Raw genomic sequence first — 20,358 nt, 5'->3', positions numbered from 1 at the left:
GGGGTTAGAGCAGATGATTGCTCCCTGGGGCCCACTTCGCTTTCACCTTCAAGGATTTATTGTTCTTTCTGGGTTGGAACTCTTGTCACTTGCCCTGACAGGGCCTTTGCCACTGCCGTCAAAACGTTTTCTTCATTGCAGATCAAACAAGGACTCTGGCCTTGAGTCCCCAGGGATGCCGTCTGCGTCCTCCTAACCTCCCGCCTGTGTTATGCTTGTGGGGCCAGACCTCGGCTGCCGTCCCACGAGGTTTAGGGCTTGAGGTAAAGTCATCAGAGAATGCCGTAAGAAAGGATTTCTCGCCTTTTCTGAAGCTTCTCTGGTCCCTAGAGACAGAAAGGCCAGCCAGGGATCCACACTCTGCCTTTAGAGAGATGCTGCTGGGGCCTTGGGAGGAGCCAGGCTGGAGGGGCAGATAGAGCCATCGTGTCAGATAATTGTTCTTATTAGAAAAGAAACCCCCACACAGTGCACTTGGCAACTTTGAGGTGTGGTTTTCAGGGTGGTTTTAACAGTCTCTGGGAACAAGCAACCTAGTTTCATTTGTTTATAGGATCCAAGGGAGGTGGTGATGGAGATTGTTTCAACATCTCTGCTCAGAGATAAACATGTGTCCTGGCTCCTAGGCTTTGGGTGTTTGGTATGGGGACAGCTCACTGCTGGGGTAGGAGGGTGAGAGCACCCAGCTGGGTCGGGAGACCAGGGTTCTCATGCCTACTCTGCCATTGGGGTGCCCGTGTGATCTTGGAGAGCCTCAAACTCTCTAACCTAAAATCAAGAGAAATAAACCAAAAGAGCCTGAAGGCAAATCTTTTCAAGCTTTGGTCTTCTCTAGTTGAGAGATTTTTATTTATTTATTTATTTATTTAGGGTAGGGTTAGAAGGAGGGGTCCAGAGAATATTAAGCAGACTCCGTGCACAGCGTGGAGCCCAACACGGGGCTCAATGTCATGACCCTGAGATCAGGACCTGAGCTGAAATCAAGAGTCAGAAGCTTAACTGACTGGGCCACCCAGGTGCCCCTTAAATCCTTAGTGTTAGTCCTCATTACAGGATCTTGAAACAACATCAGAGGTGTCAGGCAGAGGGAGCGAGACATCAGCGAGAACTTGGGTTATGTCTGTGCTTCTTGGAATGCTTCCTCCTCAGACTGTCTACTTTGATTCGTGTTCATGGTTTTCATCAGTGCTCCCCAAGTTGACCTGAGTCTCTTGCTGAGAGTATAGATTTGCTTCTGAGGGAGGATCTCGTGAAGCTGCATTTTTAACGACAGTAGCAAGGATGATTTTGTACTCAGGCAAGCTTGGGGAACACCAATTTAGAGCTCTCACCTGGGGACCAGTCAGGTGAACTTGCCTGACCTGGTGGTCAGTTGTCGCTCTGTCCCCTGTGCTCTGTATCTCTCTGATCTGAGCACTCGTCTCATTGTACCCCACATTCCAATGGGCAGGAATGTCTCCTGCGTTCAGTTCTGAGCTTTTCAAGAACCACGTCTTTCTCCCACCGTGCCTAGCACAGAACCTTTCTCGTATACAACACCTGCCAATGTCCGCCAAGCTGAGTGGCCCAGAGCTAACTGGGCCGTGGGTCATTATTGATGCAAACCGTTCGATCAAGAAGGAGATCAGGAAGGAGAAGAGGAGCTGGTAAGAGCTTGTGGAGAAGTGTCACAGAGAAGACAGCATTGGAACCTAGCCTGGCGGGAGGAGTGTTGTTTAGACAAGTGGGAAGGAAAAGGAGTCATCTAGGAGACTAAGCATGACAAGGCCTGTCTCTTCCAGTTATTTCGGTGTACAAGTGAGGAGCCCGGGGCTGAGGGAGAGCACCCGCTGTATTCAAGGCTGGCCCCATAATCTGACACTATAGCCGGCTCTGCTCTGCCTGGCGCTGGGCTCCCTCAGCCTCCAACTGAGCCCCGGAAGTCCTTCCTTCCTCTGCTCGAGCTGTACCTCCAGGCCTGTTTCCACACTGGTGTGCTTATCCTGTTGTGTATCCGCACGTGTCCTGAGCCTCTCCATCTCGGCCCCCAGGCTTTGCACGAATCTCGCCAAGGTTCAGCCAGGCTAATGGCCGGATTACCTGGGAGAAGCCAGGCCTGCCGTTCTGTGCACCTCCTCGCACTCAGCAGGCCCTGCTGTGTTCTAGGAGGCTGGACTTAGGTATCGGAGAGGGTAGAGGATAAGCTTGGACCAGCACACACATGCACATACACATGTGCTCCTTGAATTCTCTCTCTCTGAGATCCAAAGGTTTGTGGAGGAACGAAGCTTGTGGGTGTTTATTGCCTCCGTGGCCGGCCTTTTCCTCCTACAGGAAGCCTGCCAGATCTGTGCTAAGAGCACTCATTCACGCTCTGGTTCCTCGGCCCTGCAGTTCTGCTATTGAGACTAGGTAGGAAGTGGAAGAGAAGCAGGCAAGACTGAAGGCAGGCAGGCCAGTGAAAAAGTGGTTGCAGAATCCAGGCAGGAGAAGATGGTGGCCTGTGTTAGGAAACCAGTGGGGTTCTGGAGAACGACTTCTTTCTTTCTTTCTTTCTTTCTTTCTTTCTTTCTTTCTTTCTTTTAAATATTTTATTTATTTGTTTGACAGAGAGAGAAATCACAAGTAGGCAGAGAGGCAGGCAGAGAGAGAGGGGAAGCAGGCTCCCTGCTGAGCAGAGAGCCGGATGTGGGGCTCGATCCCAGGATGCTGAGATTATGACCTGAGCTGAAGGCAGAAGCTTAACCCACTGAGCCACCCAGGCACCCCTGGAGAACGACTTCTGTTCTGTACTAAGCTTTCTCTGCTGGTTGAGCTAAGACAGAGTACCCGTTCCTTCGAGCTTCAAAGCCCTCATCAGTAAAGGGGGGGGGGTGGTAATAATCTCTTTCTTACTGGACTGTTACATGGATAACTGTTGTCGCACGGAGCCTTTTGTAAACTATTGAGTATAAAAATGTGGTCTTTTCTGGGTATCCTTGGGAAGTTGGTGCTAGGCTTTCCTCACCCATGGGCTCATTTCTGCTTCTTTTGCCCACATCAGATCTCCCCCATCAGTCCTGTTCCTTGGCTAACACTGAGTCTCTCCAGTGCCATGCAAACCATGAGAAATCATTTGGGTTGGGGCTTAGCTGGTTTTTATCTTATAACCTGGAATGCTAGCTTTAAAATCATACATCCCCATGTCTGTCCCCTCCCTTCTTAGGCAACAAATATTCAAGTACTGACAGGTACCCAGGTAAAGAACGCACAGAGCCAACACGTGTATACTCTTTCAAGACAAGCCGATTTGAAGTCTGTGACTCATCTTTTCAACTTTACAAAACTTCAGCTGCTGATCAGTGAACGGTGCGGTTGGAAGGGCCTTAAAGGTCGTCTGGTCCAACTGACTTGTTTTTCAAATGGGGAAACTGAGCAACAGAGGAGGAAAGGATCTGGCCCAAGATCACAGAATGAACTAGAAACAGAATGGGAATTACCCGCCCCCCTCTACACACACACACACACACACACACACACACACACGCATACACACACGGATTCTTTTATTTTACTTTATGTGTGTCATGAGATCTTTTTATTGGGAATGCAATAAGTTTTACGGTCATGTTTCCCCTTTCTGTTGTCCTGGGTCCATAATGAGAAACACTGTGGGCCTCTCTCACGGTAGCTCCAGGACCAAGGGGGCAGAGGTGGGGAGTCTTAACCCATCCCTGCTTTCCTTCATGCATCCGACATCACTAAGCACCACCTTTATGCTGAATCCTGAGGATATTGGCTTTAAGATGTTCAAAATTTAGTGATGAAGGCAATAGCAAAAAAAAACCGTCTCTGGGTGGGCAGGCGATTTTCCATACGGTGAAATGAAAGATTCCTCCCATCTGTTGCCTGAGCGTTATATTTATACGTATGATGGCACTGACTCTTCTCTTATACAGATTACTATGAGACTGATTCTCCCAGAAAGGAACGTACTAAATACCACAACTTGAAGAAGACCAGTGCCAAGGTCCTTGAGTCCCTACCTCACAGTGGTTTAGTGTCCTTCGTTTATTCGGTTCCTCAAAAAATATTCGTCGAGCACCTAGTCTGAGGTAGCAGGATTGCAAACATAAATAAAAGACAGTCCTCTCCTCCAAGAAACTAACAACCCAGTAGAGAAACAAATAATGACCAGGGAAGCTTTTACCAGGGAGTGGAGATGCCTGGGAGAAAGGACGCCTACGTCAGCCTTGGAAAGTCCGCGAAGGTTTCACAGAGGGGGCGGTGTGTGAGCTGAGGCTACGTAAAGAAAGAGGAGAAGCCTGCTGAACAAGTGAAAAGACAGATGGGCAGCAAATGAGGATGTGAGTAGGCAGGACAAGTGCCAGGCAAGGGAGAAGGGGCCACATCCTGCAGACAATGAGAAGTGTTGACAGTTAGGGAGAGGCTCAGATGGTAAGGTTTGTATTTTAGAAATTCATTCAGGCAGCCATGCAGAAGGTGGGCTGGAGTCAGGGAGCACAGGGAGGATCATCAATCCAAACAGGGCCTGGCCAGAACTTGATTTTCCCCGTGATTCATCTCACTGCCAGGCACACCTGGCAGATAGTGGCTGACCATGACCTGTGACCAGGAAGCATGATGTTAGGCCTGTGAGTCTCCAAAACTGTGATTCATGGTCCTCACCATGTTCCCTGTGTGAGACCACCCTCTTTTTTTTTTTTTTTTTAATTTGTTATTTGAGGGTGCACAGGTGGGTCAGAGGGAGAAGGAGAGAGAGAATCTCTAAGCAGACTCCACGCTGAGTGCAGAGCCTGTTGCGGAGCTTGATCTCGCAACCCTGAGATCAGGACCTGAGCCAAAACCAAGAGTCAGGGGCTCAACTGACTGCACCACCCAGGCGTCCTCATGCTGTTGGCCTTCTAAAGGCATTTGGGAGAGGCAGTTTTTAATAACACTTAATCCACTTTCCCATCATGAATACAAACTCACTCTGGCTTGTGGTTTTGGTTAACTCCAACAGTCTTTTCCAAAATAGGGCCTGGCAAAGTGATGGGTCCTCCTCTCATCTCTTCTTTCATAGCCAAGAGGCACTGATTCAGCCTCACAAACCTTCCTGCTTTTGCTCCTCCTGTTCCTCCTGAGATGCCTTCCATCCACCTGTCAGTCTGTGATTGTGTACTGGAGTCTTACTAATCCAGGTTCAAGTTCTGGTTCTGCCACACATTACTTGTATGATCCTGTACAAGAGAGCTGCCCTAATCCTCACTGCTGAGCTGTCATAGGGTTAAAGATCGAAGGCATAAAGTTCTCAACACAGTGCCTGTCCCACAGCCAACACTCAGCGTTCAGCAGCTGTTATTGTTAGGGGAGATTCTGGTTCAGTAATGAAAATTTGTAATTCTCGACTGTAAACAACAAAGTGAAGCCCTGAAAGTTTGGTAATGCACCTTTTGATTAGCAGGATAACCACAGATTACAGTTTTCTCGCCCAGATTAATTAAACTTGACACCTGAGTACCCAACTTGATTTCCATATCCAGCTGGGGGATCCCACAGTACCTATAATTAAGAGACAGTTGCTAATAAGAGACATGGTGCTTGAAATTAAGAGCAAAAATAAGTAGAGATGCTCCATGATAAAGGGCATAGTGGCTGATCCTTGGGTCTCTTGTTCAAACAGAAGAGCTTGGAAGACAAATGGCCATTTTAATGATATCCTCTCATTGTGTTAGATTGCGATGATGCAAAGACAAAGCTTTCCTTGGAAGTAGCAAGAGTGGTTTGGTTTCATCACAGTGAAAGAATTGTTCAGTGTTAGGGCAGGTCACTGACAATGGGTATGGAATGTGTTGTGGAAGAAGGCAAAAAATTAAAAACAACAAAGTACGGGATGAGATTACCCCTTCCGGGATGATTGCAAGCGTAGACCTGCCTAGAGCCGAGGACAGAGTTTGTCTCCAGCACGTTGAAGGCCTAGGTCCACGTGGGTAAAATTTCAAAGCCTAATTCAGTTCCTGTATCAGGATTTTGAAGATCTTGTGACACTTTCCTTATTCTGGTGATCCTTCAGATTTTCACGTTTAACTTATTTTTTTTAAAGATTTATTTATTTTTGAAAGGGAGAGAGAAAGAGAAGGCAGGAGGGTGGGACAGAGAGGGAGAATCTCAAGCAGACTCTGCACTGACTGGGGAGCCCGACGGGGGTTTGATCTCACGACCCTGAGATCAGGACCTGAGACATAACCAAGAGTTAGACAATTGACTGTGCCATCCAGGTGCTCCTTGATTTGAATTTTTAAATCAATCTGTGGTTAATTTGTTTAGTTTTCACTCTTTTTTTTTTTTATTGTAACACCACAACATTAAAGGGAAACTTTAAAGAATCCTCTTTAATTTTTCTGCACTAATACAAAAACTATTTTAATTTTAGAATATTGTTTATCGTTATATACCTATTTCTTAATTAGTCCTCACATTTTATTAAGGAAGGAATTTAAGTGGCTCTTAAGGACTGGGTGGCTCAGTCAGTGAAGGGTCTGCCTTGGGCTCAGGTCCATGATCCCAGGTTCCTGGGTCGAGCCCCACATTAGGCTCTCTGTTCAGCAGGGGAGTCGGCTTCTCGGTCTCCTTCTAACCCTCCCTCTGCTCATGTCCTCTCTTGTTTACTCTCTCTCTCTCAAATAACATCTTTTTTTTTTTTTAAAGGAATTTAAGATAAAGCTGTTAACATATTTTTAAAAGATTTTATTTATTTATTTGAAAGAGAGAGAGAGAGAGTGAGAGCAGGAACACAAGCATGGGGAGTGGGAGAGGGAGAAGCAGACTGCCCGCTGAGCAGGGAACCTGATGTGGAGCTCGATCCCAGGACGCTGGGATCATGACCTGAGCCGAAGGCAGATTCTTAATGACTGAGCCACCCAGGCATCCAGCGGTTAATTAATATTGCTCTAAGTAACACACATGATATACAGTCAATAACCTGGCACATAACGGGTATAGGTAACATTATTTTATACAGTTTTATTTTTGCCTACCAGCCACAATCATATCAGAATGGAATTAGGTCACCTGGAATTCACCACTCAATCTCTCTAAAAAGCCACCAAGTTTGTCAACATTGACAGCAACGTCGTAGGAAACCTCTGAAGAAGAGAGGAGAAAGAGAATTAATTTGACTAATAAAAATATGCTGTTTCCATTAAAAAGAAAAAAAAACTGCAATGCTAGAACTAAACCAGCTGAGATTTCCTGCCATCGCCGATCAGATTTCCCAAGTCTGCTTGTAATCATTTGTCTGTAAAGCCCTCTCATTGCGTATGTCAATAATCCCACTTAATATCCTTATAAACTAAATGTGGAATTAGATACCCAGGCAGCAAATACTGATGCACTTTGATTCATACCAGGAGAATATAAACAGTGCCCGTGCACTTTACATGAGCAGCGCAAACAACAACAGCTGCCTCTCCGCGGGGGAGTCGACGCTGTGTGTTCGGGGACACGAGATGCGTGATGGATGGGAAGGAGCCCTACAGCCTTTAGAGCTGCTCGAAGGGTCTTTCTCTCTCATCTCCTTTCTCAAATGGCAGATAGAAGGAGGCCGACCTGGGGCGGCGGCGGGGGGCAGGCGGTTGGGATTTGATATGACACGCTGGAGGGAGTGCCCACCCACGGGCTGCTCAGACCTCGGACTTGGCTCTTAATCAAGTTTGAAATGATCGCGGCTAATTGCATTCATTTGCTTTTCTCCAGGCAGAATGGGGAAACAGAACAGCAAACTGGCCCCCGAAGTGATGGAGGACCTGGTGAAGAGCACGGAGTTTAATGAGCACGAGCTCAAGCAGTGGTACAAAGGTTTCCTCAAGGACTGTCCGAGCGGGAGGCTGAACCTCGAGGAATTTCAGCAGCTCTACGTGAAGGTAAGTGGTTTTCAGTCTCTTGTTTTCTTCAGGCCACGAAGCGCTGTCTTCGCGAGACGTCACAACTCCGAGGAGCCCGTTCATACCAAAAGGGAAAACGGACGTTTTTAAAAATGCACAGCGATGTGTTTTGTTCCAGGCTTAAGTCAAGTGGGTTCTGAATAAGAAGAGCAAGTGTTTAATCAAAACACTGACTAGAGTTCAGATGCCGGCACTGGGTAAAAGCACAGTGGGAATCTCAGAGAATAGTGTTTGCGGATGGTTATTGACGCGCTGCTAATTCCACTATTGCTTGGCTTGTTAAAGGTATCTGCGCCTCTCTCCATTAAAGAGAAAGTACACGGGACGCTTTTTCACCAGGAAATGGCCTCCTATTTGCAGATAAGAAAAAAAACCTAGATTTCCACCACCGCACATATGGAAGGGGGTGGGGAGGTCAGGTGCATATCTGGGCATCAAGGTCTTCAACATGGACTCTTAACTCAGCATTTTGTACTGTGTACGGGTTAATCTTACCCTGGACATTAGGTAAAACCATTCATCGAAGGTATAATCTCTACTGTTGTGGCATTATTTTGGTGCTTCTGAGTTTATCAGTTGGACTGGTTCTAGATTTGGCAAGATCTAAGACGTTCCATTTCGCATCTGCTTATAGAATGTCAGGCTTGTAGAAGAAGGGCATTGTTTTTCTTTGAACTTTTTCTGACTAAAATACCAAATAGTAAATATTACTTTCATCCTTTAAATGTAACAACTGTCAGGGGTGCCTGGGTGGCTCAGTGGGTTAAGCCTCTGCCCTCAGCTCAGGTCATGATCTCAGGGTCCTGGGATCAAGCCCTGTATCGAGCTCTCTGCTCAGCGGGGAGCCTGCTTCCCTCTCTCTCTGTGCCTGCCTCTCTGCCTACTTGTGATCTCTCTCTGTCAAATAAATAAATAAAATCTTTAAAAATAAATAAATAAATAAATAAATAAATAAATAAATGTAGCAACCGTCAGTTTGAGGAACATGAACCATCCATCCACCCGCCTCTCTGTGCGGGGCATGATTGTACCAACTACTAACATTGCTTTTCCCCTCCCAAAGTTGAGTGCTTCACCTTGCCTGTGCCCCAGCAGTTCCGTCCTTGCACGTGTACAAGCAGGGGCACGTATAAGAAAGCTCACAGCTGCACTGTTCGCAGTAGCAAAGCTGGGAAGCAGCCCAAATGCCCATCAGAGGCAGAGTGGAAAGTGAACTATGATCGATTCACATAGCAAAGCATTTGAACAAAGCCCAAAAAGTAAGTCTTAAAATACTTTAAATTAAACACAAATAAGATTTAAAAATATTTTATAGGACTACAAATAAACGTAGTAAAATCGTATTGGAAAGGAAAGCAAGACTGATGGACGCAGGATCCAGACTGATGGCTACATCCAGTGGAGAGGAGGCGAGGGATGGGAAGGGGGTAGGACCCCATCGTTAGATATAGATGGTATCTCAGTGGTAGCTATGGTTTTGGGGGTGAGTTGCAGATGGGTGCTTACTGCATTATTAAAAGCTCGGAAACCCCATAAGGACCACTGATGAGTGTCAGGGACCCAGGGTTATGATTAAGCCAAAGCTGGGCAGCCAAGGGCCCCAAGTACATACAAAACTACCTCCTTAAATGTATGTAGAAAGGTATACCTAGAGTGGCAGGTATAGTATATGCATATATATAGTATAAGACAGATAGTGTATACTTAGAGTATAAGATCACTTGCCATTTCTAAGACCTAAAACATGAGTTTTTATCACATGGAGCTTTTTCATGTAGAAGTGCTGAGAAATGCATTTATTATCCAATGGCTATAGATCGCTTTTGCCGAGAAGCAGGATAGTATGCATTTTTCCTATATTGTTCAACCACTCTCTTCAGTTTTCAAAGTCACATCTTCTCACATTTTGTCACCCAGGAGTGAGCCTGAGCTTCACCACTGTCTTCACTCTGAGCCCCAAGGAAAGTACAGACAAATGAGATTTGTCAAAGCTACTTTCGTATCACTGGAGGTCATGCGAGCTGTCAGTCCGTGTTTAAGAAACTCCGTGTGCCGCATTCCCCACGAGTCGTTTAAAATGAGAGAGGCTCGCCTTTGGAGAAGTAGTTGACATGCAGGAAATGAGGTATTTCCTTTATGTGCTGGAAATACTGAGCACTGGGACAGCACCAGCCTCAAGATGGAGGTGGGGGGGCCTGTAAATGTTAGAGAGAGTCTGCATTTTGGGGTACAACTGATGTATATATGCCAACATCATCTACCTCCTTCACCTTTCCCACCCACCCCAGAGTGGATTTTTTTATTCCAAGAAGAGAGTATCTGACTTTCTGGGTGTTTAGATTCTTGGCAGCCTCTTAACATCCATGTTCAAACTCAGCCTGTGTTCTTGTGTCAAATCATCAGAAAGCAGGAAAAGCCTTTTTTTTTTTTTTAAGATTTTATTTGTTTATTTATTTGAGAGAGAGAAAGCACCAGCAAAGAGAGGGGCAGAGGCAGAGGGAGAAGCAGACTCCCCGCTGAGCAGGGAGCCGGACTCAGGGCTCAATCCCAAAACCCTGAGATCATGACCTGAGCCACCCAGGCGCCCCTGAAAACAGGCACAGTCTTCTCCTTCCAGAGTTGTCCAAGGACAGACATAATACAAAGGAGAACCACAGAGGAAATATGTCATGTATATAGGGAGTAAAGAAAAGACAGCTCGGTAAGCTAGAAGGAAGAAGCCCAGAGAAAGATGTAGATTATGTAATAAGGCTCAAGAGAAGGGCTGACCAGAAAAGACTTCCTTTAATGCTACTGCAAAGTGCAAATATTCAGCAAGGCATCGTCCTTATCCTGGTGAGTAGGCACTTTTCAGTGGCTCCTTCTCTATCAGTGTGGACATGGAGACATTCAAGAATTTAGCTGAGTGAACAAAACTGCCCGTGGCCTCTGCCCACCGTCTGTGTTGTCAGCCTGGTGTGTCTACTGTCACCAGCATGACCCACTGCAGGCTCCAGACAGACACTTCACTGCTGTAGAACCCTGCTCTTGGGAGGGTGTGGGGAGGAGTGGGATAAAGAGAGAGACCCCTCTGCACGGCCAGGAGCATAAACTGTCCACTTTAGAAGCCTTTGTATCCAAAATAGAAAAGAACCCCTTCCTTAGGTCTAAGTTAAAAAATGTTTCAAACTGAGGTTCAGAAAAATGAGGCTTAGTGTCACAGAAAGAGTGAAGGTAGGACACACAGTAAAGATGGGCATGCCTGCTCTCACCGCAGCACACCACCCTGCCTCGCAACGGGCGTCCACGGCAGCCCCCCATCAGTCCCCTCCAGCCCCTCCAACACACAGCTGCTGGGGCGAGCTTCACGGAACACAGGTCTGGGCACAAACCTTCCTAGTTCAGGTCATTCCTTTGTCGTGTAGACCCTAGTCACCCCATTTCAATCAACGTAAGACCCAGTGGTGAGCACAGAGCCTGACACAGCCTGCCATCAGTAAGTGTTTGTCAAATGAATTATAAATAAAATTATATTCTGGCTCTGTACCTCCTTCTCAGGGAGCCTCGTAGTGGAGACATATAGAAATGACTGAAGGATGCGTCCTGCCTGCCCTCCGGGATCTCACAGGCTAATCGAGAAGGCACAGTGAACCCCAATGGAAGGCACAATGACATAAATGCTTGTTGGTGGGGCAAGAGGAGAAAGAAGAGGTTCATTTCAAAATGGGATATTAAATAAGAAGTTAACGAATGCGGTGATGAAAGGCAAACTTCCTTTTCTCTTCGCCTTTTAGAAGATAAAACATCTCTGAATAGACAGTTTTTACCTTTTCCAAGCTCAGTATCATGTTTACTTTACAAAAATATATTGGTGGAATTCCATTCAATAAGTAATTTTCTAGGCCTAAAGCTTTGGAAATATAAGTCTACTCACTAAAACTCTATTTTTAAGATTTTGTTTATTTATTAGAGAGAGAGAGCATGAGCAGGGGCAAATGGAAGAGAGACAAGCAGGCTCCCCACTGAGCAGGGACCTCTCCCCAATGTGAGTTCAATCCCAGGACCCCCGGATCATGACGGAGCCCAAGGCAGACACTTAACCGACTAAGCCACCGAGATGCCCCTCACTGAAATTCTATTGACACAGCTACTCAGAGACAAGTATGAAAAGAAATAAAAATAAATGATATCATAAAATCTGCAGCACCTAAACATTTTATGCTAAAGATATTTTAATAGAATAAGAAAGATTTTCTAGTTAATAAAGTATCACAACCATATTCTATAAATCTCTATAGAGTTTTAGAATTTTACTCACAAATTATGCTCTTATGCTTAAAAACCAGTATCGGGGCACCTGGGTGGCTCAGACGGTTAAGTGTCTGCCTTCAGCTCAGGTCATGATCTTTAGGTCCCGGGATCAAGCCCCATGTTGGGGGGGGGGGGTCCCAGCTCAGCGGGAAGTCTGCTTCTCCCTCTCCATCTGCTTGTTCTCCCTCTGTCTCTGTCTCGGTAGCTCTCTCAAATGAATTTTTTAAAAAAAGAAAAGAAAAGAAAAAGAAAAGAAAATTGAAAAAAAATAATAAAAACCAGTATCAGGAGTAAAGGCATGCTTCCTGAAAGTTAGATGCTAATATATAATAAATTTAGGATTTTAGGCATATAATCTTTGTTTTGTAGACTATAAAATAAAGCATTAGCATCTCATTTTGCCCTGTTTAAGATGTGACTTTGATCTAGTGACTTTGCAGATGAAAAGGTCGATCTACATCAATGGCCAATTCAAACTTGAATGTGTCTCAAAATCACTAGGGCTGACTATTTAATTGCCGGATTGCTGGGCCCCTTCCTTAGGGCTGCTGTTTCACTGGGCCGAGGACTGAGCCCCAGCAAATGGATTCCTAGGAAGACCTCACAGATAGTTCTAATGGAGAAAATCCCATGAATGACATTTTGAGAAGTCTAGAGTTTAACCCTGGAGTATCTTTGGGTAGGTTCCTGGAATTCTGTATACACTGAGATGGTGTGTGAAAGTTTGTACCTATGCTCTCTTGGGATAGCTTTCGTCAGGTTTATAAAATGTTCCACATGGAATTTTCCTTAAGAAAAGTTAAGAACCACTAAAGATGTCTCTAACCATGGACAGGCTTAACATTCTAATTCCCAAGATAGCGGAGTCAGTGGGTCTTAACTGACACTGAGACAAATGAAGAAATATCCCCTTTTAAACTACACTTTCAAATAAACTTCACTGGCAGGAAATAAGAATGAGTTTCTTCTCTGCACCTTGTTAAACTTCTTTCCAGTTTGCAGGTGATGTTTTCATGATTTGGGGCCATTAATTAAATTGTATTTTGTCCAGAGCCCCATGAAAATGAAAATGGGAAGGCCCCAGTGGGATAAAATGCAATCCCTGCTCGCCATCCACTCTCCCGAGCACATCTATGGGCCGGGTTCTCTGTAGGCCCTGTCTGTCGAGAACGTCAGGGTTCCCTTCCTTGGCCCACTGTGGTCTGGTCTGCTGTCAAGCAGCCAGCGGTCAAGTGCAGGCTCACAATGTCCATATATCTGCAACTGTGATGAGGACCACAAAAGATAAGGAAGGGCCTCTGGGCCCGCAGAGGGCTGGAGGGGAAGGTTATATTGAAGCTGATCCTCAAAGGAAGGGTGATTTGGACATAAGGAGCTGTGGTTATGTCTGGACACTCAAAAGTGTCACTGCCTAGAGTCCCAAAGGTGGGAATAAAAAATGGCTATTGTGTTTGAGAGCCCCTTCTGATGGCCTTGGCAGGAGGCCCACAGACTGAGCGTATTAGGCTGAAACAAAACATAACAAAATGAAACAAACGAGGACCCCTTGACTATCGGGCCGAGAGAATGTGAAAACCACCTGTGAAAGAAAAAGCTTGTACACAGCAGGGGCTCCGACCACACCTTTCTTGTTTCTCCCTCCCTCTATCCCTCTCTACGCTCCTTTGTCTAAGTCCCTTTCCTTTGTTGACACTCTCACGTGGTTCTCTCTGACGGTTCGCTCCCTTGGCTCTCACCTTGACCTACCGTGGAAGGAGACTCTGGAGTAGTGTTCCCTCACGTCAGGGCTTAGTGGCTGGAAAGTCAGGAGACTTGCCCAAGGCCCAAGAGAGACCATCGCAAATGAGTACTGCCACCACCTTGCAAGCAGCATTCTCTCCACCTTGCTGTGCGGCCTGTGTCCTCTTGGCTGCATTTAGGAGCAAGCAGCCGGAAGCTTTTCTAGTCTACTTTGTTGCAAAGCAGAATGCCTCAAATGCTCCCTTGTCACTCCGTCCCAGCCATGCTTCCGGGACCAGCTCAGAAGCTTCTCCCAGGAGAGCCGTCCTTGATCTCTCGGTTCTCAAAGCAGGAACAGTCTCTTCCTTCTCAGCCCAGTGACTTCGGTCCCCCCACCTCCTTCTACGAGGATATTATGTCTTTACAACACAATTATGCAAGCTTTTCTCACCTTGTCACTAGTTCGAGCCCTTCTCCAGGCCCCAGAGCCTCCACTGCTCTTGGTGTTTTGCCTGAATACACATAAATGCGGTGGGTTTCCCCGGAAGGCTGAATGTGTACCTGCCGCTTCCGCATGCTAGCCATGTGACCTTGGGGAAGCCCTATGCTTAAGCATTTGTTAAATAAATCAACAAACCACTCCAGCTCTCAGCTTCCTAATCTGTCCAACGGGGAGACTCTTGTGAGCCAGAAATAGCGAGTCATCTTGCCCAGGAAAGATGAAAAAAAAAAAAAAAAAAAAAGTGGCTTGACCTTCGGCACCTGGGCACGGGAGCGCTTCCAGATGCCAGCCTACCCAGAGATGGCTATCATGGCTTCTCAACATCGGATTCCAATCAATTTTGAAAAGAAAACTCTTGGCTCAAAACAGATTTTTGGATGATCAGTTTTCAGGGATTCAGACTCTGCTCGTTCCTAAGAGGTAATGAGGAGTAGACCTTATTAAAAATTTGTTGGGCAGAACTATATACAGAAACATCTTAATTCCTTTCGGGAAACAGATATTACATAAGACACAAAATGTCATCCAGATTGGGCTGGTGGGGACGTTGCAGTTTCTAGTGAGAACCTGGGAATTCATTTCCATTTGGAATGTTTGCCAACATGATCGAGGCTGCACTTCAACTTGAATTAATGTGCAAAAGAAGAGCTAAGGGCTGAAATCTCGAGGAAGAGATGACAATGAAGTTATAGTTCTGGGAAAACAAAGTCCCATGGGAGGCTCCGAAGGCATTTTATTATGGCGAGATCGTCTCAGGGAATAGCTAGCTACCAGAGCGTCTTGCACTGGAGAGAGCATTTATCCCAGAGGGGTGGCAATGATAACCGTCTCCTGCCTCACAGGGTGTGAAGTTATTTTGGATGGCTTCCACACCTTGGGATTTTGCTTTCCGGTGATAGGGCAGGTGTCAGTTCGAGAAATATCAATGGTCATTGCAGCCATGATATCCGAAGGAATGCTCTTAGATGATACCTCAACTCCTCAACTCCTTCGAAATAGCCCTTTCGAAGTTTCTCAGTCCGCCCAGCCCCCATCTCCCCCCATTTTACACAGGAGGAAACCGAAGCCCTTGGAAGTCAGGGGGCAGTCCAAGACTGAGCTACTTCTTCATTGCTTCACACGCCTGAAAGGATGTGTCACAACTCCAGCCCGATTATAGAGGTTACAAGCCAGATGGACATACTCTCCCTTTAGCTATTCTCTGCAGCTAATTGTTAAAGGACAATCCATTTCTCATTGGAAATAGAGCCAAAAAGGCAGAAATAGCCCATTCCTATAGCAGAATTGGACTTGAAGATACAAAATCTCTCTGGACCTCTCATTATAAAAGCTGCTTTACATTACTGGATTTTTCTGACCTTTGAGAGGACCAGAGGGGTTTGGATCTGATACCATTGACTCACCTTGGTGGGAATCATTTCCTCCCTACTTCCGTGCAGCGCATAGAGCACTTGCTGAAAGAATGCTTTCTGTCATTGATTATTCGTTCTCCTGGCTCCACTGGGAATGGGTCTTGAACCACAGATGTTTCCTTCTGAGGGTAGTTACGGAGCTTGGGGTTCCATCCTTGTGACCCCCCGATGTTGCTGTGAATCGTCACCTGTCCTGAGCTCTAAGTCACTTCTCCCCTCTCAGTGGAAATGCAGTCCTAAATGGGGGAGAGATCGGGGGGTGGGGAGTCAGGAGCAAAATAGGGCTAAGTCCAACTACCAAATGTCCAAGGGCCTCATTAGGTCCAGTGGAGGAGAATCCCTCTGTAGATGGTAATTCAGAGAAGCCGTTAGAAGTCAACCACCTTCAACAAGCACTTTGAGCAATATCTATAACAAATCTGTAGCCAAGAGCCAATGGGGGATGAAGAATTCAAGCCAGAACTGTCTCCCCCGTTTAAAGGACTAGCAGCCTACTCGAACAGTCCATGTAGAGAGCCAAAAGATCACAGAGAAAAATGGCATTTGTCCCAAAGCTGGTGCAGGTACTCCAGCCTAGCAAATGTTTGTGTAAATACCTTCACTGAAGATTTCAAGATACCTTGAAATGCAGATAGGATCTGTAGCTTTAAGGATTTCCTTAAGAGGAGGGACAACCTAAGCAAGGGCACAGGGGCAGGGAGACTGGTGGGTGGTAAGGGGAATAGTCAGCCGCTGTTGTCCCGTGACCGCCCAGGTATCAGGGGACAAGTGAGGTTGCAGATATGAGTGGGGCTCAATCACAGAGGTCATCAGGTGCCGGGAAAGCCCTGAAGTTCTGAATCTTGGGGACCAGGTGAACAGGTGCTTTCCTACCAAGAGGTGTTAGACGACCGCAGACGTTCTAACAACCTGGCGCTGTCTGCTTCTTAAGACACCATAATGACGGTCCCAGGCATGAGCCGTTAACTTTCATTTCCCTCGTAAGCGTTCTCGGTGACTCAGTGAGAGAAGCTGCAGGAGCTTGCCGTGTGCCCTCCTGTGAATGGCTTAGGATAGGTTGGCTGAGTTACTCATTGACTATTGTCTGTACCTTGCGTGTACGGCACAAGACTAAAGACAGAGAGAACCAACAGGTAGGACACCCAGGCAAGTCCCCTGGCGTCTAGGGACAGAAATGCCTCGCAAGCAGACAAGCGCGGAGAGCCAAGTGAGGATGTGGGTCCGCCAGATCTTTGGGAGCTCAGGGGAGGGGAAGGAAAATGGAGGGTCCGGCAAGGCTTCCTGGGCAGTGGGGAAGGGGGCTGCGGTCCTGGGGAGAACTTAGACAAAGTGAACACACTCCCTCCACAGAGCAGGTGGTAAGCAGGAGGTGGACAGGGCCCGGATCTCGGAATGATTGGGACCCTGTTCAGGGGCATTTGGGAATTGTCCTTCACATAGCCTGTCTGCCCAGGTTGCCACCCCACCTGTTCCCTTCAGTGGCAGAGGCTGACCCCAGCCCACAGGGCTAGTCCAGTTCTCATCCTGGTCCCGGCCCCAGCAGAACGGCGGGCTGGGAGCCCTCCACTCCCTTGGGGAGCAGGACTTCCCTGGGCCTTTGTTTCTGTCATGGTGAGGAGCCGGTGGTGACTTGCTGAGAAGAAGGTGAATTCATTAAATCTCTTGGGGTGACAACAGTGACATTGGGTGTTCCACGAAGCCTCTGGGTCTGGCTATGACAAGCAGCACCCATGCCATCAGGCCACCACGCCCATCTCCTCTGTAGATGAAATTCCTTCTTTCTCAACTAGAAAGCAAACTCAACATGTTTGGGCTTGAAATTATAGACAAACTAGGTTGTCTTATCAGTGTGACTTACATTGTTTTCGGGGAAAATGGAAGATGTATTTTTGTGTATTTGTATTACACTAAATGACCAAAGGATGAGGGTCAGATCATGCATATTATCATTTTGGGCTTGGATCCCTCTATCAGAGACCCAGAGGGTGGCTTAGAATTGTGCGAGGTATTTGAAAAGGCAGCTTCTTTTGTGGGAAGAGCAGCCCTGGAGCCTGACAGAGCATTTTGGGGAGGGGGGCTTTGACACCTCTGAAGTGTCAGAGCTGCAAATTCTTGCACAGGGCCCTCCACTTCCCTCCACTTCCCTCCACTTCCCATGTCTTCAGTTTTCAGAGCCGTCGAATGATTCTCTGTATGTACCTTGCAAGGGCTTGACATTAAAGGTGCTCAGTGAATGCTCAAGGTCATTCTCATTATTACTGGGGCCTTGGGGACTGGTGACAGGAGCCCAGAAGTGAGGACTCTGGCTTCGCTGTGTGCTTGTGCAGGAGAAATCTTTCATGGTCTGTTTGGCTCTGTGTGGCCTCAAGTGGCCATCTGCTCCGGGGGACTGTCCCTCCCTTTGGAGAGGCCCGCCTTGGCTTACAGTCATGAGAACCAGTCTTGGCCACATTTCCCTGCAAGCCCCCCAGGCTGGCCCAGGCACCACTGCTCCCGTGTGGGAGGAGGGAAGAGAGGAAGAGAAGAGCCTGTCCCAGGCGCAGGTGCTCCCAGCAGCGGACTCACCGGCTCACCGCAGAGAGGAGAGGCTCCCCCTCCCTTCCCCTTGCACTTCTCTGCATCAGACATTAACAGCTCGGAGCTATTACATTAACCCCAGAGAAAGGCTATGGGAGAACAGGACTTCATCTGAACAAGGCGCTCAGGCAGGGTCCCTGGGGCATGCACACAGGCCCCACCGAGGGCTGACCCAGAGGGACAGGATCCCATTTGAGGCAAAACATCCCAACACTAGATATTGAGGCAGGAGGTGGGGACCCTTTCTGTTATCCTAAGGATCAAGTTTACTGCCTGTTCCAGGGGGCTGTCTCCCTCTCTCACACACACACAGTTATCTGGCCAGTCAGGGTGGGGCAGCTGGTTGGCTTTACAACATTAAACACCATAGAAACTAGGCACACCTAAGGTTCTTTCTGGAATAAATCAAAGGATGGCAAGATGCAGAGATGAATAATAAATAGGTAATAATAGCCCGCATTAATTGAATGCTTATTGAGTGTCAGGCCCTGTTCCAAGCACAGTACTCTGCATATATTATTCATTTGTTCCTCACAAGGGTGTATGAGGAAGGTATCATTATTTCCTCCATTTTACAAATGAGGTAACTGAGGCACAAAGTGGTTAATCACTTTCCCAAGGTCATAAACACCAAATGCAGGCAGTTGGACTTGACTGCCGGTGCTCTTTCCTAGGTAGGTGGGTCCCGGATGGAAATCTCAGGGGGTCCGAGCCCTACTCATAAGGATGGTCTCTGTGGTTTATCTAACCATAGTCTTTAATTAAAAACACCCAATAGATGACCAGTGTGGTTCTAGATGACCTCTGGTTGGAACATGGCAGAGGGAAGGAACGGGAGGTGTGGCCTCAGAGCCAATTCCGCGTCCTGGCCCCTCTGCTGCACTGGCCAGTGGGCAATCCTTCATGCTCCCAAGTCCACAGTTCCCCATCAGAAAACAGAAAACCTGCCTTTCCTGCCCCTCAGCATACACATGTGGGCCAAAGAGACAGAGTCTGACAGCATGAGAACTCCTTGTTGGCTGTGCTGGAGTTGGGTCAGTGGAAACCCCAGTGGGCTGACTATGTCTATAAGGTTGGAGAAGCCCACCCACCACAAAGAATTGCCGCATCCTTCTCAAGGACATTTAATGACCATACATTATGGGATCATGCCCATAATGGCTGGCACTGACCCAAGGAGACACAAAGGGGTGGCTTGATTAATTGAGGTGTGAGACACAGTTGGTTACCTACCCAGCAGCCATCTCCCTCTCCCCACGCCTTCTTCTCTGGTTGTGGTCAACCTCCCACTGCAGAAGCTAACGACCCATGGACACACTTTCCTGGTCTGCTTTGCATCTAGGATGTGGGCATATTAACCGATCCTAGTTGAAAGAGCTCTGAGGAAAGATCTGCAGCGGGGCTGGGGAGGGTTGGGGGAAAGGTTTTCTTCTCACTCATAGAAAGACTGGCGTGCCGGTATTTGTGGCATCTGTGTATGACCCTGGAACATCTATAGTGGTGAGAGATATTGCTTCCAAGCTGAACATGGACAGAAAGAAGTTGGACACTTCGTGATATCCCAGATCTGTTGGATCAGTCCCGAAACTGTATCTGGACCATCTGTTGGGTGGGATCATTTACCTTTTATGGTTTAGGACACCTTTAGTTGGCCTTTCTTCTTTGTAGGAGAAAGGATCCTTAATACAAAGTAGAATGGGAACGCGAGGCAGAAATCCCGGTCCTCATCAGGATGCTGCTGCTGACAAGCTGTGTGATTCTGGGCCAGTTAATAACCTCTCTGAGTCATAGAATCTCAGTTTATTGCAAAGCCTGGTAATTCCTGCCCTAGCTCCCTCAGAACATGTGTGGGACCACATGAAACATTTTTTTGAGTCCCACCAGCTGCTTTGTTCTGGAGATCTAGAAATGAATAAGATAAGGCACAGAGGCAGACATGGGAGTGTACTCCGTG

General features: G+C 47.1%; 1 protein-coding gene across 2 annotated transcripts in view; it reads left to right on the top strand.

Moving 5' to 3' along the window:
- The window catches only part of VSNL1 (visinin like 1), a 101,010-nt gene that overhangs the window by 35,420 nt on the left and 45,232 nt on the right, over positions 1 to 20,358 (top strand). For both annotated transcript variants that reach the window (XM_080814181.1, XM_080814180.1), the window contains exon 2: positions 7,717 to 7,883. In XM_080814181.1, coding sequence (XP_080670307.1) covers positions 7,722 to 7,883 — 162 coding nt within the window. In that variant the 5' untranslated portion in view covers positions 7,717 to 7,721. The remainder of the gene's footprint in view (positions 1 to 7,716; positions 7,884 to 20,358) is intronic.

This window comes from Martes martes (assembly GCF_963455335.1).
Source record: "Martes martes genome assembly, chromosome: 9".
Taxonomy (NCBI): Eukaryota; Metazoa; Chordata; class Mammalia; order Carnivora; family Mustelidae; genus Martes; species Martes martes.
Note: the sequence above shows the minus strand (reverse complement) of the source record. Positions and strands in the feature narration are given on the sequence as shown.